Source organism: Cibotium barometz, chromosome 2 (genome assembly GCF_041138505.1).
Source record: "Cibotium barometz isolate CiBa-2024 chromosome 2, ASM4113850v1, whole genome shotgun sequence".
Classification (NCBI taxonomy): domain Eukaryota; kingdom Viridiplantae; phylum Streptophyta; class Polypodiopsida; order Cyatheales; family Cibotiaceae; genus Cibotium; species Cibotium barometz.
Window position 1 is genome coordinate 33,892,912 of NC_141047.1, and position 25,646 is coordinate 33,918,557.

Consider the following 25,646-nt stretch of genomic DNA (forward strand, 5'->3'; position numbering starts at 1 on the left):
TTTGATGTGCTGATGATGCCAAGCTTTTTGGAGCAGATGCCTGTCTTGGATGGTCTGCAAGCAACAAAAATTATCCGAGCTAATGAGAAGGAATTTGGGTATCCACGCAAGCCAATAATCGGTCTCACCGCACATGCCATACAAGGCTACAAAGACAAATGCTTAGAGGCAGGGATGGATGCATATGCATGCAAGCCTTTTCAAGCAAAGCAGCTCATTGAAGTCATTCAAACAGTAATGCAGCATTGAAGAGAGGGTCATGGATAGCATAACAAGATTTCAGGCAAACTCAAAAGGTTACTCGGCCAGAACATAGCGTAGAAAGCCTTGTAATTTACAGTAAGTGCTTTCTTGTCTGAGTGTGCAAATGATCACTCTCCATTGTGACAAGGTCTCTGGTATGCTCTTGTTGGTAGAGCAATGCTGGACATTTGAAAGAAAAATGTTCGGCATTTATGTCTAGGCTGGAAGAGTTGGGTTTATGCTGTCATTGTTCAGAGTATCATGTCTTTGAAGAGAATTCTCTTCCTGTGTATTGAATAAGACACTTGGAAATTGTATTATATGTAAGGTCTCCACTGCGTGGTGTGTATTGCCTGAGAAAATGACTACTGAAGTATTCCCTGGGATAGAGAAAGATCAGCTCTCTGTAAAGGGATCAAATATAAGGTTTTAGTTGCATGCTCCATGGAAATTCTCAATTTTGACGTCATAATGGTGTATGAGTAACTTTAAAAGGGTACATAACTGGAGTGTATTAGAGCAATACATGATCATGATACCTTCTCAGAACAAGGATTCTGGTGGCGTTATGTAGTTTAATGATTTGGGCAGCATCTCAATGCCCGCTTGGCTGCAGGTAAAGTGATTTTTCATACAAATTTCTTCGTATAGGTAAATAATCTGCCTACTCATTTCACTTGGAATTAAAACTTTCTACTCATTTCTCTGGGAATCAGGCCATGGAGCTGGTGTCATAGTAGGCAATCAACACAATCGTTGCCATGTAATTAAGCTTTCTCCATTTGAATTGTGAGACAAGGCGATGGCATGGTAGGTTTAAAGCTGAGAGTATATGCTCTCCAATGGTAGGTTTAAAGCTGAGAGTATATGCTCTCCAATGGAGGTGTAGGTAACTTTGAGCAGTTTGCCTTGTTTAGAATGTCGAGCTTTTGTGACTATAAGCACACACTTTCCTCACATCTTTGAAGGATGTGTTGACTTTAGAACATGTCAAGAAAGTTCATACTATTGAGAAGGACAAGAGATTCACACCAAGTAGACCTTTTCGTTCACAAATCTTGTATAGGCATGTGTATATTTCATAACTTTTTGTAGGTGTATTGATTAAATGCCATTTTTAATCAATACAACCTTAGTACATGAGTTCCCCTCACCCCCTCCTTCTCCACCTCTCTTCCTCCCTCTATGCATTGAATGAGCCCTTTGAGGCCTTTTATAGGGAATTGTGAGACCTTAAATAGAAAGGACATCAAGAAATGCATGCAAATAGAAAGGATATGGGTGCGCAAATAGAAAGGGCAAAGAGGGTCATCATTTCATTGACTTCGTCAAGCATTAATCATTATATACTAAAATGAAACCTTAGAAAAACACATTCTTGAAAAACTCGGAATGTATTTAATGGAAATGCAAAACAACATTTTGGTGCCTTATTTGCATGTTTAGGTCTCCATAGAAGATAACAGTACAATCCTCCTTGCCCATGCTCCCTCATCAACAAGAACTTAGTGGACCCACCACATCCACACAAGGGGGTGTGGGAGACTTGAGGTATTATTTATAACTATTCATGTACATGACAAGAATTCCACACCAAGTGAGACATAGGGCCTCTCATTTACAATCTTATATAGACATATAGATATGTATTGGATGAGTGACGCTACTTAGAAGTATTATTTCAAGCCTCTGAAATCTCCACTATATCTTGCTTGTTGCAAGTCTTAAGATTCTATAAAGTCACAATTATGTCATGCTTGAGTCTTTGATATCTCCACTATCTCTTGTTGCTTGTTGCAAGTCGTAATGAAACTTTTTTGAATTTTTAACTCACTTATAAAAACATTTGGGTCAGTTTTATCCAAATTGCACTTGAAACCTTGGTGCTAGCGTTTAGGTCAAAATTAGCAATCTTGGGTTTAAACACCAAACTTTTCTTTTTTTCATACCAATTGGCCTCAATTAGTATTATTTAAGTTGGTCCTAGATGTAGTCTATAAACTGAGCGTGATAATGTTCAAGTCAAGAGCTTACTTTAGCCTTGCTGAAGCATGTGTCGTTAAGTCTTGCCTTCGAGCCATAAACTGTAACTTTTCTATGTGGTTGTGTTACTCGTTCGTCACGTTCTCACTCTATTGTCACACTCGATTGCTTCTTTGCCAAAAAAATGAAGGGAGAGCTCTCTATGCTTAGATGGAGGTAACAAGAGATGGTTCTTGCGATCATTCTCTCTCACAAAAGGTGGGGGATGGGGGAGAAGCTAATGCAAGATGACAACCTACAATCAAACTTATTTAACATGCATCCATCAAGCAAACAAGATTTGATGGCATACAAGCAAGCAAGAAAATTGGTTCTAGTCTTAAGCAAGTATGTATAATAAGTCCTCAGACTTTTCCTATTTGACATTAAACACATGGTAAGGTCTCTTTATATATTTTGAGGCTGTCTTACAAAAAATAAGTGCATGTTTATACGGATAAGATGGCAAAGCGCCATACAGTAGGCCGGGTAGGTGAAACCATGTTAACCTACAGAGTGGTTAACATATTTTCCTTCTTAATGGAACGTGACTATGTTCTCGTATCACCCAAGTCGACGATGAAGTTGCTATCGGGGTGGAAAGGTGTGGATGGTCCAGGATATGCCATGAAGTTGGCAGCCACCGAGGTTAAGTGGTATATTTTGGGATTGATCCGTATCTGGATGGTCGAGGATATGCCATGAAGTTGGCGGCCGAGGTTAAGTAGTATATTTTGGGATTGATGATACATGGGTGAAGTGGTGGGAAGCTTGGGGTAGCCCTGATCAGGCAACTTGTTGAGGTGGCATGGAAAGTAATAGGCGATGTAGAGGTTCTTCATGCCAGGCCTCTGTTGGTTCTGGAAGTGATGTGGACCTTTCAACATGAGGTGGTTGGTAGAAGTGGTCCACACCCTATGATTAACAAAACAAGCGCCAGGAACACCAGGAAATGATTGGCATAGGGAGATTGTCACGTGCATCCTGTGCTTGAATGCCACATGGACATATCTATACAAGCAGGTGCAAGACCTGGAGTGGAAATTGGTCCCTTGTGAGCCCCAGTCTGAGACGAGTTAGCCAGGGTTCCACTCTAAGCATACAAGGTCATGTCTAAAAGTCCTGTACATGGTCTTGCTCAGGTGTGCAAGTCCCGCACATGGAACAATGCTAGTTTGGACTATGAGTCACTCTTTGTAATGACGTAAAGGTGAATCGAGCTTTGCCTGGGAAACCAATCGTAGGTTTAGATTAGGAGCATACCTGGTTTAGGGTATGTGGGCATGTAGGTGGAAGGGGAAGCCTTGTGGGCCACCCCATAAAGGGTTTAAGGCCCTTGCCTACCTACAAAGGGGGTAGCCATTGTGGGCCACCCTAGGGGCCAAGGAGGCCCAAGGCCAAGTCCAGTAACCTTTTATGGCTGGGCATGTTGTCGGCTAGGCTTGGAAGGCCTAGAAGGACTAGGGGCCAGTAGCCAGCCCTTATAGCCTTGACCAGCCAGTTGGCCTAGTGCCATGGTCAGCTTGGTTAGCATGGCAGTGCCAAGCAAGGGCATCCGCTATATGGGAAAGGCACCCCATTATATGGCATATTAAACAGGTTGTGAAGATATTTCAGCAGGCCAAGAACCTCTAGAACCCATCGACTATAGCAATTTCCTAGCCTATAAAAGCGTGGACTAATATGTGATTTAGTCATCTCATTATTCACAAAGTGTTGAAGTGTTCCAAGTGCCAGGACAACCAAAGGGAGCCTAATGCAAAGGTGAATTGAAGGTCATGAACAAATTGTCTACATTCTAAGGTTTACAGCCAAGGGAAGATCTATAGATTTGAGTCTTTTTCTCATCATTCAATAAAGCAAATACACCATCCTTGGTGGGGGCCCTTGAGAGAGTATTTGGGAACCAATCAGGTGTAATGTGTCTTTAAGGTCTCTCCTCTATCTCTCTCCCCCCCTCTCTTGCACTCTTACTTCCAATACATTGTGCAAATCATCAGGAAACTAAGGTGCTGAATATTTATTATCCAAAAAGTATAATCCTGTCTGTAAGCTTTTGCATGTTACAGTAGTGATATTAGAGATTTGCCTTTTGGTTACCAAGAAAAAGAAGAAATTTGTTTTTTTGCTTTTGTGTTGGTTTGTAGACACCGGCTACACTCCCATTTTGGTGTGACTCCTGTCCCTCGAAGGAGTTTCTAGAGCGACCGAAAACATCTCCCACACACATAATAGTTGGTATTGTTGTAATCAAGGAAAAGCCTAACCACTCCCACTATGGCAAATTCCGACAATGAGAGAGAACATGAGATCCCAGCAAAAAGTGTTTCTTTGATAGGACTGCTTCTAGAAGCCAGATCATCAATGATTACACAAATGCCATGCTTTAAAAATTGATGCGCATCATATAGCAACAAGGGAATAGATGCATGCATGTACAACTTTTATACAGGCCTTGGAGAAATGGATACCTCTTGAAGAAACCTTGACACCCATTCCCCCCTCCTCTGCCACAATCATCACCGAGATCCCTTCCTAGAACCCTTCCCAGAGCCATGCTTTAGCTATCTCCCTTGAGGAGTTAACATATTATTCGTGTGCATTATATGAAGTGCAGGTACGGGAAGTAGAGCTTCGAACACATGCAACAGACTGCACTGCCACACTAGATGACCAACGATGACACATGGAGCATGAGCGATACCTTGCACTCTCGACACAAAGTCAGTACCCACGACTTCTTTGACTCATCTTCACAAGAAGGTGAACTTTAGTAAGTACAATGATAAACTTGATCCCACAACTCTGCGTTCTTGGATTCATCAATTTAAAGCCTACTTTGCTACTGGTAGGAAGTCAGACATAGAGAAGGTGGTGTTAGCTAGCTGTTACATCAAAGGGGAAGCCATTTTCATGCTGGAATCATTAGCTCCAACTCAATTCCAACTATGGAATTGCTGACTATAGGTGGGACCAATTTGGCACTATCCTCAAGAGGTGGTTTCTACCCCCTCATTATATTGAGCGACTTGAGGACGAGTTTTGGGGATTGTGCTAAAACGTGCTACCTATCCTTCAATTTGCAAATAAAGTCACTCACATTGCAAAAATAATTGCAAAAATAAGACGCAGGCAGAAGGGCTCAATTTCTCTACGGTTTGGATACACAAATCTAGTGGGATGTGCGCTTATTGAACCATAAATGTTTGATCGGGCACTTTCGCTTTGCGCAAAGTGCTAAGATGATGTACAACAATGGGAAACTGCAGACCTCCCAGCCCGGAGTAGCTAAGGCAGCCATTGCCTTTGGCAAGGGCTAAAAGTAGGCCCATCTACCCTGGGAGCCTCTGGCTCTAAGAACTTGAACAACAGACCTCGTCTTACTCCAGACCTAAAGGCTCTGGGGCCGGCATGATAGGTGGTAAGCACAGTTCCGAAGAGTGCGAACTATACATTAGGGCCAAAAATGACTCAAAAAGGGCTGTGTAAGGAAGTGATTAATTTGCTAATTAGCGGAGCCGTTGACGGTCAAAACGACTCCAAATTTAGCGATTTTCCTAAATAAAAGCACATCCAAGTTATTTAAAGCGCATTCAAGTACATACCTTTTAAAATTAAAAAAACAATTTCACGATTCCCGGGATAGTTAATGCCGACATGACCACGATTCTTATTTTTGAATTTTTGCCGCCCCTCTCTCACTGTTTCTTTGCCATTCTCTCCCTTTATTTGTCACTCTCGGATATGGCTCTGTTCTTCACGAGCTTTCTCTACTAACTTTTTATGCTTTTTGCTCTGTTCCATCTTTTATCAAACTTAATAAAGAGTATTAAGTTTCAATAAAGAGTATGCGACTACACGAAGTTCTTTTCAATGAAGTTTAACGACTTCGGAAGGGAAGTTTATATCCACCAGACCCTGAAACTGGAAGGTATCCTTCTTTTCATACTCCTCATGATTTGATGAGATTTGTTGGAGATGGGGTTATAGTTTAAGGCTTTCTTACTCTTCAATAAACTATTTATCATACATTCAAAATCTCTTTCCTTGGCTGCAGCAGCATAGCTAGCATAGCAAAGAAAGTAACCTGCTCTAGAGGCATTAAAGCCTGCAGCATAACCAAAAATCCTAAGGGCAGCAGCTCTCTCAAGAACCAATATCTTGTTAGCATTTATTTGAAGGGGTGTGTAACCAAGAAACCTTGACAATACCTTTAGTGCAAATAAAGGTAGCTCAGGCTCTTCAGAATATTGACTATGAAAGGCACAAAAGGTTGCCTTGTCCAACAAAGGAAGATAGTGCAAAAGAGAGGATGAATCTTTCTTAAAGGTTCCTTCTGTTGCCTTTCCTCGTGAACCTTTGGCTCTTCCAAGAAAATTATCACTGTCAAGAAGTTCAAGCTGCAGAAAAAAAATAAGTGATTAAAAAAAGCTTTAAAAGACAGAAAAAATATCAAGGGTCATTAATGAAACAACCTTCTGCAATTCATCATCTGCAACAACAACCTTCTCCTGTGCGAGGTTGAATAAACCAAATTTTTCCTTCTTTGCAACCTCTTCTTCTAAATCTCTCAGCTTGATATCTCTCCCAAAAGATTGAATACCAAGCTCCTGGAGCCTGTTTTCAAAATCCTCATCCTTCAAAGAAGGTGCTTCCTCCTCAACTCTCTTCATGCAAACAGCAAGTGCATCAGGAGCAGTAACAAAAGAATCATTTGAAGTCTGGAGATCAAGAGATAAAAACTCCTCCTTGGACTCTTCCTCTGTGTCAATAAAGTCCAAGGCAACCTCAGAAGCCTCAGCTACTATAGCTGCAATACAGTAGTCCTCCCTTATATTGAGAAGAAATTGAATCTGATGAAGAGGGATGAAATCTTTGTCATTAATAAGAAAGGAGGGGAGGCTTCGTATAGTAAGGGAGGCCTCAGACACCTCCACATCTTCAATGGGTTCAGGGATGAGGGTGCTTGCTTTAAACTCTGCAACATCCAAACCTGCACGTTCTTTTAAAATCCTCTGAAGCAAAATCAATCTTTTCCATCTCCAAGGTCTCAGATTTCTCTATGTTCAAAACAGTGGAGACATTCAAGTTTAATTCATCCTTGGATGGAACATCTTCACCTGGAACTTGAGCACTTTTCTCATCTTTGAGAAAAAGAAAGAAAAGAAAATCAATGTCCTTTGAAACAAGGTTGCAACTTTTAACATGGAGTTGACAGGATATGGATTCTGGGATTAGAACATTGGACTTCTTTGAAAACCTGCCAAACCTTCTTAAAACTTTATTTTTTTCAAGAGAATTTTGAGTGAAATCAGTGAGATGAATGTAATCTTTTCCTTCCAGAATCAAACACCGACCAAGAACTGCATCCTCAAATTCCTTTAATTCATCTGAAATAAACTCTCTAAATTTATCCAAGATTTCACCAAGGACAAATTTGGGATTGAAAATTTTCAATGCCTCTGAGTAGACTTGCATGTCTCCACCAACCTCCAAAACGGCCTCCAGCAACCTTTCACTTGGGTCATCGAAAATTTGTTCTCTTCCCTCAAGATTAGTACTCATATCTTCGGTTCAATCTGCAAAAGAAATGGAATAGAAGCACCAAAACATAGTGGAAAACCTGCCTTAGAACCAATTCAACGTCTTAATTCAAGCCGCTAGGTTGTTTAAAGGTTCAAGAAGCACTTACCAATACGGCGCGATACAAGGGCTTTGGAACACCTCGGAGGGCCTCCTATCGCGTCGTGTTGGGTAAGCTGAGGGAAAGAAGTGAAGCACCTGAATGGAGCAAAACGTGGTCTTTGGAACATCTTCACCTGGAACTTGAGCACTTTTCTCATCTTTGAGAAAAAGAAAGAAAAGAAAATCAATGTCCTTTGAAACAAGGTTGCAACTTTTAACATGGAGTTGACAGGATATGGATTCTGGGATTAGAACATTGGACTTCTTTGAAAACCTGCCAAACCTTCTTAAAACTTTATTTTTTTCAAGAGAATTTTGAGTGAAATCAGTGAGATGAATGTAATCTTTTCCTTCCAGAATCAAACACCGACCAAGAACTGCATCCTCAAATTCCTTTAATTCATCTGAAATAAACTCTCTAAATTTATCCAAGATTTCACCAAGGACAAATTTGGGATTGAAAATTTTCAATGCCTCTGAGTAGACTTGCATGTCTCCACCAACCTCCAAAACGGCCTCTAGCAACCTTTCACTTGGGTCATCGAAAATTTGTTCTCTTCCCTCAAGATTAGTACTCATATCTTCGGTTCAATCTGCAAAAGAAATGGAATAGAAGCACCAAAACATAGTGGAAAACCTACCTTAGAACCAATTCAACGTCTTAATTCAAGCCTCTAGGTTGTTTAAAGGTTCAAGAAGCACTTACCAATACGGCGCGATACAAGGGCTTTGGAACACCTCGGAGGGCCTCCTATCGCGTCGTGTTGGGTAAGCTGAGGGAAAGAAGTGAAGCACCTGAATGGAGCAAAACGTGGTCTTTGGAACAAATGCAAGGGCCTCCTCTCGCGTATTGTACCTGTCAGTTAAGAAACTTGGGTAGAAAATATGTTCATTTCTAGCCTCATTTATGTAAAAAATATGTTTCTAGCCCCTATCGCATCGTGAAGGAGAATTGGATAGCCCCTATCGCATCGTGAAGGGGCCCGATGGGGAGGAGCCTTGGGGGCCCGATGGGGAGGAGCCTTCACGTGGCGGGCCCTGAACTAAGTCTAAGGATATATGAGCTCAACGGGGACAGGAACCACGTGGGGACCCCTTTAAAAGGGAAATGCTCATAAGGCGAAAGAAATCCTTGAGATGATGGGTAAGCTCAGCGAGAACAGAAATCTCGTGTTGAACCTTATGGGGATAAGCTTGCCCGAGCTTGCGAAAGCAAAATCTCTCAACTTTAGACTTAGACTGAGACCTCCCCCATCTTCATGAATGGTTACCGCTTTTGATTATCGATCCAGGATCCCCCGTGGGCGGTCCCCGGGCGGACGGGAAATAGGAAGGCTACTGGGGACCCCTGATGATCAATCGGCGCTTGATCATGTGGTTAATCGGCAAGCCCCCGACTGCCCGTCTGGACCTCTGGGCATTGGGACTGCGGGTGAGTTACCAGAGGAGGAGAACCTTTGCGTTATGCCCGAGCGTTCCTCAACAAGAGAGGGATGTGAGGGCGAAACGGAGGCTTTATCCCTGTAGCTCCAATTCTCCTTCACGATGCGATAGGGGCTATCCAACATCCTTTGACCGTGCCTATCGCGTCATTCCGGCTTCAGTCGCCTTCAGCCCCGCAAGAGAAGAGAACCACTCTCTCTCTCTCTCTCTTTCGTTTGCTTGACTGTGGTCACAGTCAGCCACGTCTAGACCGGCGCACAGGCCACTCCTTGCCAACATCCATATATATCCGACGGCAACACCGTGGACAAGAGGGATGTGAGGGCGAAACGGAGGCTTTATCCCTGTAGCTCCAATTCTCCTTCATGATGCAATAGGGGCTATCCAACATCCTCTGACCGTGCCTATCGCGTCATTCCGGCTTCAGTCGCCTTCAGCCCCGCAAGAGAAGAGAACCACTCTCTCTCTCTCTCTCTTTCGTTTGCTGTACTCACAATGCCATCATCGCTATATAATTCCTTTATTCTTCTTCATGTAGTATATATTGTCTAGGTGTATATTTCTATGTTCATTTTGCCAGACTAATTCAATATTGCGTTCACAACTCTTCATTCGTGACACAGACACAATCGCTGATGGAGCAGGTTCAAGACCTCCGTAAGAAGGTGCAAATTTTTAGTAGGATCAATTGCATTATCCTTACATTAAATTTTGGGTATTAGGACTCGATCTTGTGCTCTCTCAGCTTTAATTCACCATTTTTCTCGTTTTTTCTGCAGGAGCAACTCCTCTTACAACAAAATGAGACCTTAAGATCCAAGGTAATGCAGTAATGTAATGTATGTAATTCATAACGTATTTTGATTAATGCATAATGTGGGTGAGTATGAAAATTAACGCGTAATGTGGGTGATTAGCAATAGTGATTATGATCTGTGACACCTAAGTTGATGTGGGTTTTTGATAAGTAAAAGCTTGCTGAGGTGTCTGCCATGCTCCAAGCACCAGCTGACGTGACAACCACCACCACGAGGAGCTCGCAGGACGTGCAGGGCTCCTCAAGTGTGAGGGACTACTCAAGTCCGCAAAACCAGTCCAGCGCCGCCATGGTTTTTTTTTTCAGCTGCTGAATTAACCACTCTTCAGCTTGGTTTTTTTCCTCCATAGATCATCAGGGTACCGTTCACCTTCATTTAATATCTTGAAAACCATTATTTTTAATATCTTAAGCTTAAAAAATCTCACATTGCTTTGTTGGAGAAACAAAAAATCATCTGTTTTCTTCTGCACCCTTGACTTGCAGATCATCTCTCTGATCAGCTCCTGCATATGGATAGACTGACAGGAAATGCCTTAATACTTGCCACAATCTACTAGAGATTGCTCGTCAAATTGGGCACACAGTTACTGGCAAATCATGTAAAAATATATATAGCCTGCAGTAAGTATTGCTAGAACATTAAGAAAAATAACAACACTCCCGTCACCCGTGTCATGTGATATATATATATATATAATCATAGATATAGATATGTCAGAAAGCTTTAAAACTGTTTATGTGCGAAAGCTTTAGTGAAAAGGTCTAGACCACATTGTCATGTGTACTACAATATATCATATCGACTCTGCAACAGCAATAGCCGGTCATTTTTTTTTTGAAATACACATGCGGCTTTGCCTGATACGACACGTGCTAGCCCAAAATCGCTCAATTTAATCTCAAGTTCCTCCGTCAACAGAACATTGGCCGCCTTCACGTCTCGTTCTGGCTATCATATTCACCTTCACCTTCTCTGCGAATTCTACAGCGCAAAGCAATCCTCCTACACGACGCGATTAGCCACCTCAGTCAAAGTCCGTTCATATCTATCGCGTCGTTTTGGATATCATTTTTACAACTTAAAAAAGTCTGTTTTTTCAATCTAAAAGCCTTCTGTATCGCATGCTCAATCACCGAAGCCTCCTATGCCAACACCCATGCCTCCAAAATCATCTTCCAAGTCTCCCAAATTATCACCTAAAAAATCTCCCAAGCCTTTTGAAGAGCCACAGTTCTCAGAAGCCCCCAAGGTTTTATCAAGAGAGCAACCTGAAGACTCTTCACAGCCCCCTGTCCAGTCTCCTAAGCTAGCAACCCCCCCAAGGCCAAGTTCAACAAAGAAGGCTAGTGAGCCTTTCTTTTCACCTAGATTCAGCAAACAAAAAAGAAAGAGGGACTCTGAAGCTCCTGGGTCCTCGAATGTAAAGAGGAAGATGGATTTTGATTTATGTTCATTTCTAGCCTCATTTATGTAAAAAATTGTTTATTTTTACTTTGTAATGGAGCACCCAGTTTGTGTCAAATAGATGTACTCCTCAACTGAGAAAAATCTTTGATGATGATTTTGCAGTAAAAAATGTCATAAGTACCAGCATATTGAGTCAGACAACAAGATCAAAACAAAATCTTTATTTGAAAAGTATTGTGATTACAATTTCATGATCTTGCATTTGGCTCAAGTACAACTCTTTTGGGTGGAAGACACGTGATACAAGATGTTACATTCTCCATCCTTTTGCTTACAACAATTCCATCTACTTTAAATTTATATTCAGAGGATGTTTCATCAAGAAACTCAAGTGACTCTCTGACATCTTTCAGCATCCAATTAGCTATAACTATAAGTTCTCTAGGCTCAGTTAGTTGATGTACATATATTTTTAATTCAAACTCTGGACAGTTCTCTTCTGAATCTAGGGATACCCAGAAACCTAGCTTTACCTAGCTTGCTTCTCCATCTTCTATAATCATAACCTAAAACTAATGATTGACGACATAATTGATATGAAATTGACAGAGAATTGGGACTTATTCTGCAACTAATATTGTCACCAATGTGGTAAGTTTCTTTGGTTCTCCATCCTTCTCCAAGCACAATGTCGAGTTCAGCCATAGAAAGTCTTCTGTTGAGCCACATTGTCTTTGATCGTTGTAAATCCATGGTTTTGAAACATGCCACAAAGACATGTAAAGGTAAGAACCATTGAACCTTTATCCTTCTTGATATTCTACCCGGAGACATAGCTTTCAAAATGTCTTCTTTGATTTTGAATTTGAAGCTCGATAAAGTAAGTGAGTCTGGAGATTTCCAATCTAGCGAGTTGATGGTAGGAACAGGCACTTCACGAAGTTGTCCTTTCTCACCTTCTCTTGATGGAACCATATATTCTGCAAAATAGACAAACAAATCCATCGATTTGAAAAAAGATGGTGGTTTATCAGCATACAAAACATCTGCAATTCCTTTGTGAATTGCATTGAAGGTTCCACTCAGACTTTCAATAGGTTGCCACTCCACAGCTGTCGATGGAAAGATAACTGTTGTTGCCCAGTCATTTATTTGAAAAGACATAGGTTTCCAAAGTCCTTCCTCCCTGATATTATTAAAAACACAAGAAGTGATACTATGAGATGGACGACGTGCAGAGTTTGCCATGGGAACTTAAAAACAGAGAAAAGCCGCAAAAATTCTACAAAGAGAGAGAGAGAGAGAGAATGTGAAAGAAAGGATAGTGTAGACGTTCGAGACTAACTTGTCATGTCATAAATGTCGTTATTTTCAAAATTTGAAATAAAGATTCTGTATCTTCTTTGATTTTTTTTGAAATAAAATATAGAGCTCACGTCTGGTACGGTGGGTCCAAACTTTTATGTTTAGTCGTCCAGAACTCTCAAAAATAGCGGTGTCCACCAAAAGATAGCGATTTTTCACCGTTCTCCGTGAAAATAGTTCTCCAAGACCCAAGATAGAGGAGACAAGAATGCCATACTTTTGTATACGTGGCAAATATCTATTGGACCATTCCTTAATCTTAAGATTAACAAACAACCCATTTTTAGACGTTTTTGGCCCTAATGACAAGGAGGAGAGGCACTGTTTCTTTTGTCATACAAAAGGACACACTTCTAAGGATTTTCCTAAGAAGTCCAGTGGTTAGACCAACACCCCGACCTCGATAGCATTCTTGGTGAGCTAACCTCCCACATTGACCCCCCAATTTGTCGCTAGTCCTTCTACTCCCACACCTCCAGTTGGCACCATTATCATCCCGGGAGCTCGAAGATAAGCATTGAAAGGAAACCATGACCTGGAGTATGAGCAAAACGAATTGCTTAAGACTTTTGGCTACATAGGTGGCCAGAGAGTCGTTGTCTTATTTGATAGCAACATTACAAAGGACATGGTCATAGAATAGGCTGCTTGGCGAGCTTGTTTCTCATTGACCTTGGTAGATAAGAAAGTGGAGGGATTTAGCATGGGCATGACAACGGTTGAAATATACACCAAAATACTATGTATTTAGCCGTAGGGGATAATGGGGAATATGGTCTATCGGAGTCCATTCAAGACCCGACACTTACGCGGTTCTGGACTACCTAGTCAGCTCTAAAGGAGCAACAACTAATGCACTTGTGCCCAATGCAATAAGCCAATGCTAGGACGTTGAGTTGCTTGTCTACCTAAGCGTGGGGAGATTGATCATGACTGCAAAAAGCAAGTTAGTTCCTAAGTTTGTCATGAATCTAGATAGTAATTCACATCCAGTCAGGACTACACTTATCACAAGATTGAATGTTGAATAGATAGAGATATGTAGAATGAAATAGAAGTAAGACAAAGACTAATAAGACAAAGACCAACCCATGTTTCATTCTTGAATAATAACAATACAGTACAATGACTTAGAAAGAGCTTTGCTCATGAACTTCTCACTCAACTCTCTTGTCTTCCTATTCAGTATTGTTCTTCTCCTTTGGGCCCAAGTAGACTCGACATGATTATTGGATATCTCGATTCACATCACATCACATCCATTCACATCACATCTCATCCATTCACATCTATCCCGATTCACATCACATCACATCCATTCACATCACATCTCATCCATTCACATCACATACATCACATACATTCACATCACATACATTCACATCACATACATTCACATCACATCTCATCCATTCACATTTATCCCAATTCACATCACATACATTCACATCACATCTCATCCATTCACATTTATCCCGATTCACATCACATCTCATCCACTCACATCTACCCCAATCCTTATCACATCACATCACATCCATTCACATCACATCACATCCATTCACATTTATTTACATCACGTCACATTCACATCTATTGACATCACGTCACATTCACATCCATTCACATCTCATTGCATCCATTCACATCTCATCGCATCCATTCACATCCATCACATTCATTGCATCCCCATCCCATCACATAAATTCCATCCATATGACTTCAAGTCACACCCATTCACATATAATCACGTCTCATTCACATCTCTTCACATTCACATCCATATATATTTACATCACATCACATTTCATCCACATCTCTTCACATTCACATCCACATCCCTTTACATCACATCACATCTCATCCACATCCACATCCACATTCATATCCATTCACATCACATCACATCTTATCCCATCCACATCCACATCCCCATCCACATCTACATCCACATCCACATCCACATCCATTTACATCACATCACATCCTTTCACATATCCTCACATCTCATTCTCATCTCATCATTCACATCCACATCCATTTACATCACATCACATCCTTTCACATATCCTCACATCTCATTCTCATCTCATCATTCACATCCACATCCATTTACATCATATCACATCCTTTCACATCCATTTACATCATATCACATCCATATCCATTTACATCACATCACATCTTATCCCATCCACATCCACATACATCACATCACATCCTTTCACATATCCTCACATCTCATTCTCATCTCATCATTCACATCCACATCCATTTACATCACATCACATCCTTTCACATATCCTCACATCTCATTCTCATCTCATCATTCACATCCACATCCATTTACATCAACTCACATCCACATCCATTTACATCACCTCACATCCCATCCACATTCATTTACATCAGACCACATCTTACATATCCACTCACATCGCATTCACATCTATTCACATTTAGTAACATTTTCTATTTTTGATACCGATGGGACTTTTCTAAAATAAGCCAATTGCTTGGCCTAGTTAAAGGTACTTTTTCTCGACAGATATTTTCATATTCTTTCTCAAATTTCTCAAGTGAAATATTCTTCTTTTGAGTAAAAGATTCATGGAATTTACAAAAATCAATTCTACCCATATTTCTCAATAAAATTAATAATGCTCAAAATTCCATACTCGTAATTTGAATTATGCTAAAAATTCCTCTTTTTCCATTTAATTTCTTTGATCTCAAATTTCATGGGAATTCCTCTTTTTGCATTTAATTGATTGAATTCCTCTGTACTGGATAGAGCAACCATAGGCTGCTTCTTACTGCTCCAAGTCACAGCAGCACTCCCCAAAGAAAACATGAATCCACTAGTAGATCTTCTATATGAGATACTACCAGTCCAATCAGCATCTGTGTACCCATGTACACATATCTCTGTTCCAGTCTCATAGAATAGTCCACAATGCAAAGTAGACCTCACATACCTCAGTATACGTCTCAATGAATCCAAATGCGGTTTCCGTGGAACCTGCATAAACTGACTCACCAACCCAACAGCATAGCTCAAATCTGGTCTGGTGATCGTCATGTATATCAAGCTTCCTACTATGTGCCTATACATAGTAGGATCCTCCAAAATCTCTCCTGAATCTGCACTCAACTTGCCATTCTGATCCAATGGCACTGAGATAGGCTTACAGCCTGTCATACCATACTTGGACAACATGTCCAAGCCATACTGTCTCTGCAGTAATCCAATACCATGTGGTGACCTAATCACCTCAATGCCCAAGAAGTATCTGAGCTCCCCCAGATCCTTCATCTCGAACTTCTGTCTAAGCAAGATCTTTACATCAAAGATCTCTGCATCATGGTCCCCCGTAATGATCAAGTCATCTACATAGATGACAACAAGCACAACCGCTCTATCACCATCTCACATACAGCCAGAAATCTGCATTGGCTACATGAAAGCCAATAGTGACAAGATATTCAGAAATCTTATCAGACCATGCTCTTGGTGCTTGTTTTAATCCATACAAGGCTTTCTTCAACCTGCAAACATGCTCGGGGTGACCCACATCCTCATAACCAGGTGGCTGCAACATATACACCTCTTCTTGCAAATCCCCATGTAAGAATGCATTCTTTACATCCATCTGATGTAAAGACCATTGCTTTGACGCAGCCATTGCTATCACAACTCTCACTGTTGCCATCTTGGCAACTGGGCTGAAAGTTTTCTCATAATCAATGCCATATGTCTGCGCATATCCTTTGGCTACCAATCTAGCCTTGTACCTGTTTATGCTTCCATCACTGTTATGTTTTACTTTGTACACTCACTTGCATCCAATGGCTTTCTTGCCTTCAGGCAATTGCACTAAATCCCAAGTCTTATTTCCATATAGTGCATTCATCTCCTCATCCATAGCTTTCTCCCAACACACATTTCCAACAGCCTCATCAATGCATGTGGGCTCAACAACCTGCACAACTTTTTCCATATATGCATAGTGATGTGCCACATAACCATCATAGGTAAATCTCTGCATAGGATTTTTCACCCTCCCAGATCTTCGCAGCTTTTCATTCATGGCTTCCATAGCCTTCTTTACACCAGGTGTTCTCATAGTTGGGATCCCAAGCTCCTCATCAAGGCTCATATCTGAGCCACTAGACTCTCCATCAACATGAGAATGCCCTGCAGAAATGTCAGGCATACCAAGGGGCTCAACCACTTTCTCTTTTCCTTTACGTGATGTACTAATCACATTTGCAGGACTGGTATTATGATGCAGCCTGCCACTCCATGGTCTATCAATAGACCCACTAGATGAGGACTCTCCTAGTCCACTCAAAGACTGTGATTGCTGACCTGCATTCTGTGCAACCACATTTCCAGTCACATCAGTCCCAACAGCTTCTTTTTCAGCAGCATACCAGCTGCTCATCTCATCAAAGACAACATCCCTGCTTACCCTCAACTCACGTGTAGCAGGGTTATAACACATGTATCCCTTTTGCTCAAGGGAATATCCAATAAACACACATTTTTTAGCTTTCGGATCCAGCTTAGTTCTCAGCTCATCTGGCACATGCACATATGCAATGCATCCAAATGCAATGCATCCAAAGACTTTCAGATGAGACAAATCAGGTTTTCTGCCAGTAAACCTCTCCTCTGGAGTTACATCATGTATGGCTGCAGTTGGAGTCCTGTTCATGATGTATACTGCTGTAGAAACAGCCTCAGCCCAATAGCTATGCGGCATATTCTTCTCTTCCATCAATGCTCGCGCAATCTCAGCAATGTGCCTGTTTTTCCGTTCAGCAACTCCATTTTGCTGCGGAGTGTATCTACATGTGAACTGTCTCCGAATACCATTCTTTTTCAAAAATTCAGAGAACTCATTGGAGAAGTACTCTCCCCCTCCATCTGACCTTAGGCACTTTACATATTTTCCTGTTTGCTTTTCAACCATAACTCTAAAATTTTGGAAGTGAGTGAACACCTCACTCTTCTCCTTCATAAAGTATACCCACACTTTCCTTGTGTGGTCATCAATAAACATCAAATAATACCTGCAGCCTCCCATAGATATGGTCTTCGTAGGACCCCATACATCTAAATGCACAACATCTAGTGCATTTCTGCTCACATATCTGTTACGTGGAAAAACATGCTTTGTTTGCTTCCCAAATTGGCATGCTTCACATATTTTCTACATACCTTCCACTTTAAATTTTGGCAGCCTTGTCACAATTCCTTTAGTCTCTGCATAGACTTCAATCTCTGTACATTCACATATCCAATTCTTTTATGCCAAATGTCTGTGTCTGCAACAATTCCTGAACCATTTGCAAACATCACAGCACTCACTTCAGGCATGTTTACATTCAACGTAAACATTCTGCCCACTCTGTTGCCTTTTGCAACCAACCTGCACTTGTCTTTAAAGTCTTCAATATAACAACCATCAGGGTTAAACCGAACCTGCAAACCCTGCTCAATCATCTGGCCAACTGAAACTAGATTCTTTGTTATGTTTGGTACATGAAGTACATCTGCAAGGTACTTCACTTTGCCATCCTGCATAGACAATGGCACATCTCCAACATGGGCAATTGGATGAGCAGTGTCATCCCCTGTTTCCACAAAACCTGGTCTTTCTGGGTTTTTCATCTCCTTGAACCACTCTCCATGACTTGTCATGTGGTTCGAAGCACCTGAATCAACATACCATACATCATCTTTTTGTGTTGCTTCAACATTTTCAGACATGGCATTCATGACATGCTGCATAACAAACAACCTTTCATTATCCTCATTGTTTCTGCTCGAGGATGCATAGTTGTTTTGCTGCAATTTCCCATTTTGCATGTCGGCCTACTTCTTATAACATTCTACCTGCACATGTCCAGGCTTACCACAATAAAAGCATCCACGTGCATCATTATACTGCCTTTGCCAATTTCCACGATCTCTTTGACTCCCCCTGTCTTTGAATTGGGCTCTTCCACCTGCGTGTTGTTGTTGTTGTTGTGAATTCTGGGACTATTGTTGTTGCTGCTTTGCTCTGCTGGCCATAATTCTGATTACCTGTTCGGCCACCTCCTTGACCGCATCCACGGCCTCCTCTACCTCGTCCTCTTCCTGAACTTGTGTAGAAGGCCTGTTGCTCTAAACTATTTTTGGTTTGTGAAGACTGTTGGTCTTCACCCAAGCAATTCTCTTCTATAATCAGCATAGACACCAAATCTGTAAAATTGGAAATGTTTTCCCCCGAGTCTGAATAGACGTCTTGAATGCCTTGTATTGTGGCCCGAGACCACGTAGACAGACTTCCACCTTATCATCATCATCTACTGACACACCAATAGATGCAAAGGATTCCACAATACCCTTTATCTTCAATGCATAGTCATTCACAGAAGACATGCTCTTTTTCTCCACAGTATGAAGTTCATTCTTCAGCTGTATCTTACATGCCTTGGTATTTGTTTCATAGAGCTTTACCAAGGTGTCCCACGCCTCCTTGGGGGACTTGGCATCCTGAATGTGCCCAATCATGGTGTCTTGTGTATACTAATGGAGAGCCAATACATAACTTTCCTGGCTCCTTGGTTCCAGTCTTTAAACTCTTTCACATCTGCAGCAGTCGGCCGGTATCTCCGGTGCCTCTTCATGCTCACCTTCTATGTAGTCCCAATAGCCCTTTCCCATCAGGAAATTCGTCAACCTGAACCTCCAAGCATGGAAGTTATTCTTATCAAGCTTCTCTACCACAATCTGGGTTATCTCATCATTTGACATCTTGCCAAACACACAATTTTACTAGAAACAGCACTCTGGTTTGTTCTGCACAAACTGCTATATTTTCTACAGCGGTACAACTAGTGACCTCAATGTGCATACATACACCCCCAATGGCAACTGTTGACCTCTTTGCAGCACACAGAGTGTCTGCACAGCCAATCTGCTTCCTGTAGTTCTTAAAACAGAGTTCTGCAGAGAAGCGATGACTTACTCGCAGTGCTCGAAATCGCCTGTTTTCTGAAAAACGGAGGTCGAGATGCGCCTGAAATGCGTTTTCGGCCCAGGAAAAAATTTGTCCGATAGGACAGTATAGTTGCCCTATAGCTTTACTCCTACGACGAAGAAGGCTCCTCAATCAGAGATCGTTTGCCGGTGCCTCCCGTAGGGCTCCCGACAAGGGTGTAGTCACCAACACAAATAGGTAAGAGTAGTTGAAGCTCTTACCCTCGTACCGCTTCCTATGGTTCTCTTGCTTGCCCTTAGCATGAACCAGGCTTTGATACCATGAAAAGATGTAGGGGGGAAGAGAGCTTGAGCTCTTGCAAGCACACACACACTCACAAAACCCTAGTAGAGAACACACAAGGTGAGAGGCTGAAAATCTTCTCTTCTTCTCAACACCATATACAAGATAAGAGTACTCAGTGTGGGTGTCTCCTCTCCCTCTACATGTTTTTCATCAAAAAGGACCTTTCTTCCATTCTGGAACTTTCCATATCCTAAGCTTGACCTTCTCTTAGGAGGTGGAAGGTTGGAATCACCTTCCAGAGCTAGATATCTTTTGAAAGATGATGGTGCTGGCTTCAGCACAGGACCTTGACATCAAAGGCTTTGGAGAAATCCTTTGCCATCGGCATTGCTCTTTGGCCATGGAAAGTGGCTTGGCATTCTTCACTAGGATATTCAAAGGTTCGTTTTTAGTCCCCGAATGAACGTGGCCATTAGTTGTTCTTCATCTAGCGGTGGCGAGTACTTGAGGGAGTACTTGAGGAGGAGAGCGAACACTTGGTGATACACTTTAATAGTTCTGCTCCCCTGGGTTAACTCTAAGAATTCGTTCATATTTGTTTCCAAAAAGTCGGGAGGATAGAATCTCTTCCTTAGGTAAATCTTGAGATCACTCCATGTCCAAGTGTTCTAATCCAGATAGTTTGTCTCGCAATGGTTTCTCCATGCCACTCTAGCTGTTTCTACTATCTTCAGTCTTGCAAGAGCCATTTTACTCTTCTCATTGTACTCGATGACATCGAAGTATTCTTCCATTGCTTCGATCCACTTCTCCACAGCCTCACCCAAGTTTTCCCCTTCACCCTCTAAAGGTCCAGACAACGATTTATGAAGAGTTTTATGAACATCCAAGTCGAGCTCTTCCTCATCAAGTTGGGGGTTATCATTCCTACCACGACGACCTCGATCCATGATCCTATCAATACGAAAATTCTTGTTAAGTCCCTTTATTTATAATTCAAATCTGACTTTAGATTGTGGGGTTCTTTAGATTGGTCAACCCCCCACAGAATCATGGGATAAAGATCCCTTCTAACAACAAACAGAAGAACATACAGAACTCATTATCAGAGAATAATTCACTCATATTCTTAACACAGTAATGGTCCATCAGACCGAAAATTTCATCTGATTATTCCCACGGGAATTTCAGTTATGTAGGTTTTCAATTTGTCGTCCCTTAATTAGATCCACTGGGTCAACGGTTAACAGCAGCAGCAATCTGTCAACACAATCCACTAATCTCATAGTGATTTGCTGAAGTCATAATCGTCATTCCAATTACCAATATCTTCACTGGGATTTGTCCCATTCATCCCCTCATTGTGGCTTTGTTCAACTTATCTCCTTTTAACCAGAATTCAGGAATCATTATCTTTCAATCAAAATCCAAATCAACTCATCAATTCTCAACCAGAATTCTAAAATCACATCAACCAGCATTCAAATTCATCATCTGGATAGCATTTTTGCTTATAATTTCAAGGCCTTAGATTTACTCGTATATATTGTCAATAAAGAGCTGCAGTTATACCCACGGTATATACGGGTAGTCACGGTCCTTGGAATTATAAGGTAAATACCATCATATCTAGGCCTCAAGCAAGTCAAGGATTCCATACAATTGCGGTACTCCCATCTGAAGACCCAATTACCACATTATGACTTTTTATTTTGAATATCAATTTGTATGAATTTCATAACACAATTACAATCTTTTACTGGTACTTCATAACACAATTATAATCTTTTACTGGTACTTCATAAATTTTGGACATTTCTTGCTTCTCGGTTGATCCATTTTAGCCAAATTTGCTCTGATACCAGCTGAAAGATCCATGCCCCCTTCGAGCAACAAAATCGAGGGTGCTAGCAATAGAAGTAGCATTTCTTGTGCAAGTCAGAGCCTCTCACTCGCGGCCTTGTCCACACGGATATCCCGACAAGATACTAATCCCTTGGTTCTTCCAAAAACCGAACCCGAAAAAACTTCCCTCGCCTAGAAAGCACGGGCGATTCCTCCAGGATATTTTTATTCTAACGTAGTCAAGAGCCTTAACTTACCAAACTGATCCGACCGAACCCCTAAGTCACATGGTCAGATCTAAGAAAAGACTTGCACTTGGATCATAGAGACCAACGCTTTTTTCCTCATCGTCGAGAGGCACAACCGTTGATTCTTTTTCATAGAACAAAGACTATCCAGGATTTAATTCATCTATCGTACCATAACAGAATTGAGTCTCATTTTAGGGATCCATCAGTCCAACCTAACCCCATCGAGCCCCATGGGTTAGCCAACTGCCCAACCACTGTAGTGATAGGATCCATTTAGGAATTTGGGTATGTTTTGCCCTAGGGAAGAGAGTTCCTAGGCCCCCCTAGCCGGCGCTTCAAGGAAACTTCAAGATAGTCACACCACTTACACACCCAATATGAAATTTCCTGTTTCAGAGATTTAGCTCTCTTTAAAACAATCTTTTAATGAAATCATAGTATCATTGATCAAAATCCTCCAAAATATCCAAGTTGAATTCAATCATTCTTTCATCGGTGTACCCATGGCATCATTGGCAACCAAAACGCTCACCACCTGTTCACTTAGGGGCCTTTTCGATAGTTCCTAGCTTCTTATAGCACCCAAAAATATATTTACTTATAAAAATCCAGATGCCATTGAAGATCAGCAAAAAGATCAACCAACAAATCCATATAAAAGAGCCATGGACTCATTCGTTGAGGACCAGCAAGGCCAATCATCCAGATCCATGCCCGAGTTCAGAAAACAGCTCTAACTCCTTGTTCCATTTTCTTCCTCGACGCACGTGTGGGTATCTTTGACGACCCAGAGCCCAAGCACCGTATGGTGAGCATCCTCTAGGCTCCTTCGCAGGTCACCTAATGCTTTACTCATAGGCCGCTTCCTTGGTCCCTCATCCACTGTACCGGAAGCTCACCATTTAAACCGAGGCTGGTCAAGACCTCGGTTGACCTTGCTACGCGAGATGCCCTCTGTTGACTCTGCGTGAGCTGTTGCAACTTTATCACTTAGGTCTCCACGACCTCATTCACAAGATGGTCAAAATGCTTCCCCAGCATTCTTGACATAAAAGAATCATTAAAAACAGGTCATAAATACAGTTTCTAACGAGCTCTCATCTTTCTTCATTGTTCCACATCATTTCTTGTTATTCCACATTCTTCTACATCAATTCACATTGATTAATCCACATCCAATCATATGTATTCCCATCGTCCTTCATCCATTCTCATCTAGTCACATCATATTACATCTCATTACATCTATCCTCATCACATCTCATCCATTCACATCTACCAATCACATCATATTACATCTCATTACATCTATCCTCATCACATCTCATCCATTCACATCTACCAATCACATCACATCCATTCAGATTGCATCTCATCCATTCACATCTATCCTGATTCACATCACATCCATTCACATCACACCTCATCCATTCACATCTATCCCAATTCACATCACATCACAATTCATACATTCACATCTATCCCGATTCACATCACATCACATCTATCCCAATTCACATCTATCCCAATTAATGTATACATCCTGTCCCAAATTTGAACTGATTCCATAAAATGCTAATATCTTTTACATATAAACTCATATGAGATTCCCACTTTATACCTTAGATCTTCACATAATATGGAGCTTAACTTGATTTAATGAGAAAATTTTAAGATATTTGTCTATTTTCTTTAAATATTTCAAGGTTTTTAAAGCGTTATAATATACGCCACTTTTTGTACCCACAATAGCTACCACTTAAAATCCTTAATCTTGTAGATCAAAAGAGTGGGTAGATACTGAGACATTAGTAGAATGTGGTGGTTAGTAAAAATTGCAAATCCAATGGTTGGATTTTTAATGATCTCTTTTTCAAATTTCTTCCAGACTATCAGAAGGCCTGCAAATATTAATAGTCTAATTAGTAAAATTACATTTTTTATGTGAATCATCTAAAACCTATAGGGACTAGTGTACTTGTAATGGTGCATCTATGGAAAAATAAATTGGATCACTCTAAGTATGGAAAGATCATTTGTTTATCATTTCATCATATTTTTTATTAATTTTGATTAATTAGACTAATTTATATTAATTTAACTTATATTGAGTTAATTTAAGGGCAAGCGTATTTTCTATTACTTGCTTGATCTCATTTTAAGTACCTTGCCCCCGAAAATTTGCTCTCCAAGCATTGTCCCAGTCCAGCATAAACTGGATAAAACTGGACACCCTGATCTTGCAACAACCCCGGGATGTCAATTGTGTGCAAGCGGCGGCACTAGGCGCTCTGCAACAAGGTGCCGAGGATATTTTGGTTTCGCTTTTCCAAGACGCGGTTTTGTGCATGGTGCATGCAAAACGTGTCACTTTGAAGCCATTTGATCTTCATCTAGCTAGGCGTATCCGTGGAGAGGACGCTCTCTTTCACTAGATAGGGGAAGCCTTTGTAATGCAACAAATCCGTGTTTTGTAATCTCAATTTGATTAATGAAAAACCATGTCTATTTTCAAAAAAGTTATTTTCTATTGCAAGTGATTGTCGTCTTGTCAAGGTAATTGTAGTCTTTTGCATGTAATTGTTGTCGCTACGTACATTCGACCTCATGTGAACGCTCGTCTGCCACCATCGCCCGTCCGACTTCGACTCGACGGGCCGATTTCTCCTGCGTATGGCCCCAAAAGGGTAGATCAGCTGTGCGGGGTGCGCCGGGGCCGACCGGGGGGGGGGGGGGCGGTGGTCGCGCCGTGGAACCTGTGTGCCACGGAGCGACTTTTGCCTGTTTGCCCTTGGGGCTGCGCCGGGGCCGACCGGGGGGGGGGGGGGGGGCGGTGGTCGCGCCGTGGAACCTGTGTGCCACGGAGCGACTTTTGCCTGTTTGCCCAGGGGCAAACAGGCAAAAGTCGCTCCGTGGCACACAGGTTCCACGGCGCGACCCCTGGGCAAACAGGCAAAAGTCGCTCCGTGGCACACAAGTTCCACGGCGCGACCACCGCCCCCCCCCCCCCCCCCCCCCCCGTCGGCCCCGGCGCACCCCGCACAGCTGATCTACCCTTTTGGGGCCATACGCAGGAGAAATCGGCCCGTCGAGTCGAGCCAAAGTCAGACGGGCGGTGGCAGATGAGCGTTCACAAAAATTGATTGAAATATCATGACAGGACACGACAACAACATATAAACACATCAAGAAGATAAAACTTAAAATCAGCTCGAAAAACATCTTGATGTCATTAATTGTTTGATTTTCACAAAAGGCAAATGAGTACATTGGATCTAGCC

The 25,646-nt window shown here is 41.6% G+C and overlaps 1 protein-coding gene and 1 pseudogene across 1 annotated transcript in view; one reads left to right on the plus strand and one right to left on the minus strand.

The window, feature by feature from the left end:
• The window catches only part of LOC147640970 (osmosensing histidine protein kinase SLN1-like), a 72,785-nt gene extending 72,099 nt beyond the window's left edge, over positions 1–686 (plus strand). Inside the window, exon 9 of the mRNA XM_086816928.1 lies at positions 37–686. Coding sequence (XP_086673054.1) covers positions 37–249 — 213 coding nt within the window. The 3' untranslated portion in view covers positions 250–686. The remainder of the gene's footprint in view (positions 1–36) is intronic.
• Positions 687–6,167: 5,481 nt separating this feature from the next.
• On the minus strand, positions 6,168–7,830 carry LOC147640973 (uncharacterized; annotated as a pseudogene).
• Positions 7,831–25,646: the final 17,816 nt, after the last annotated feature.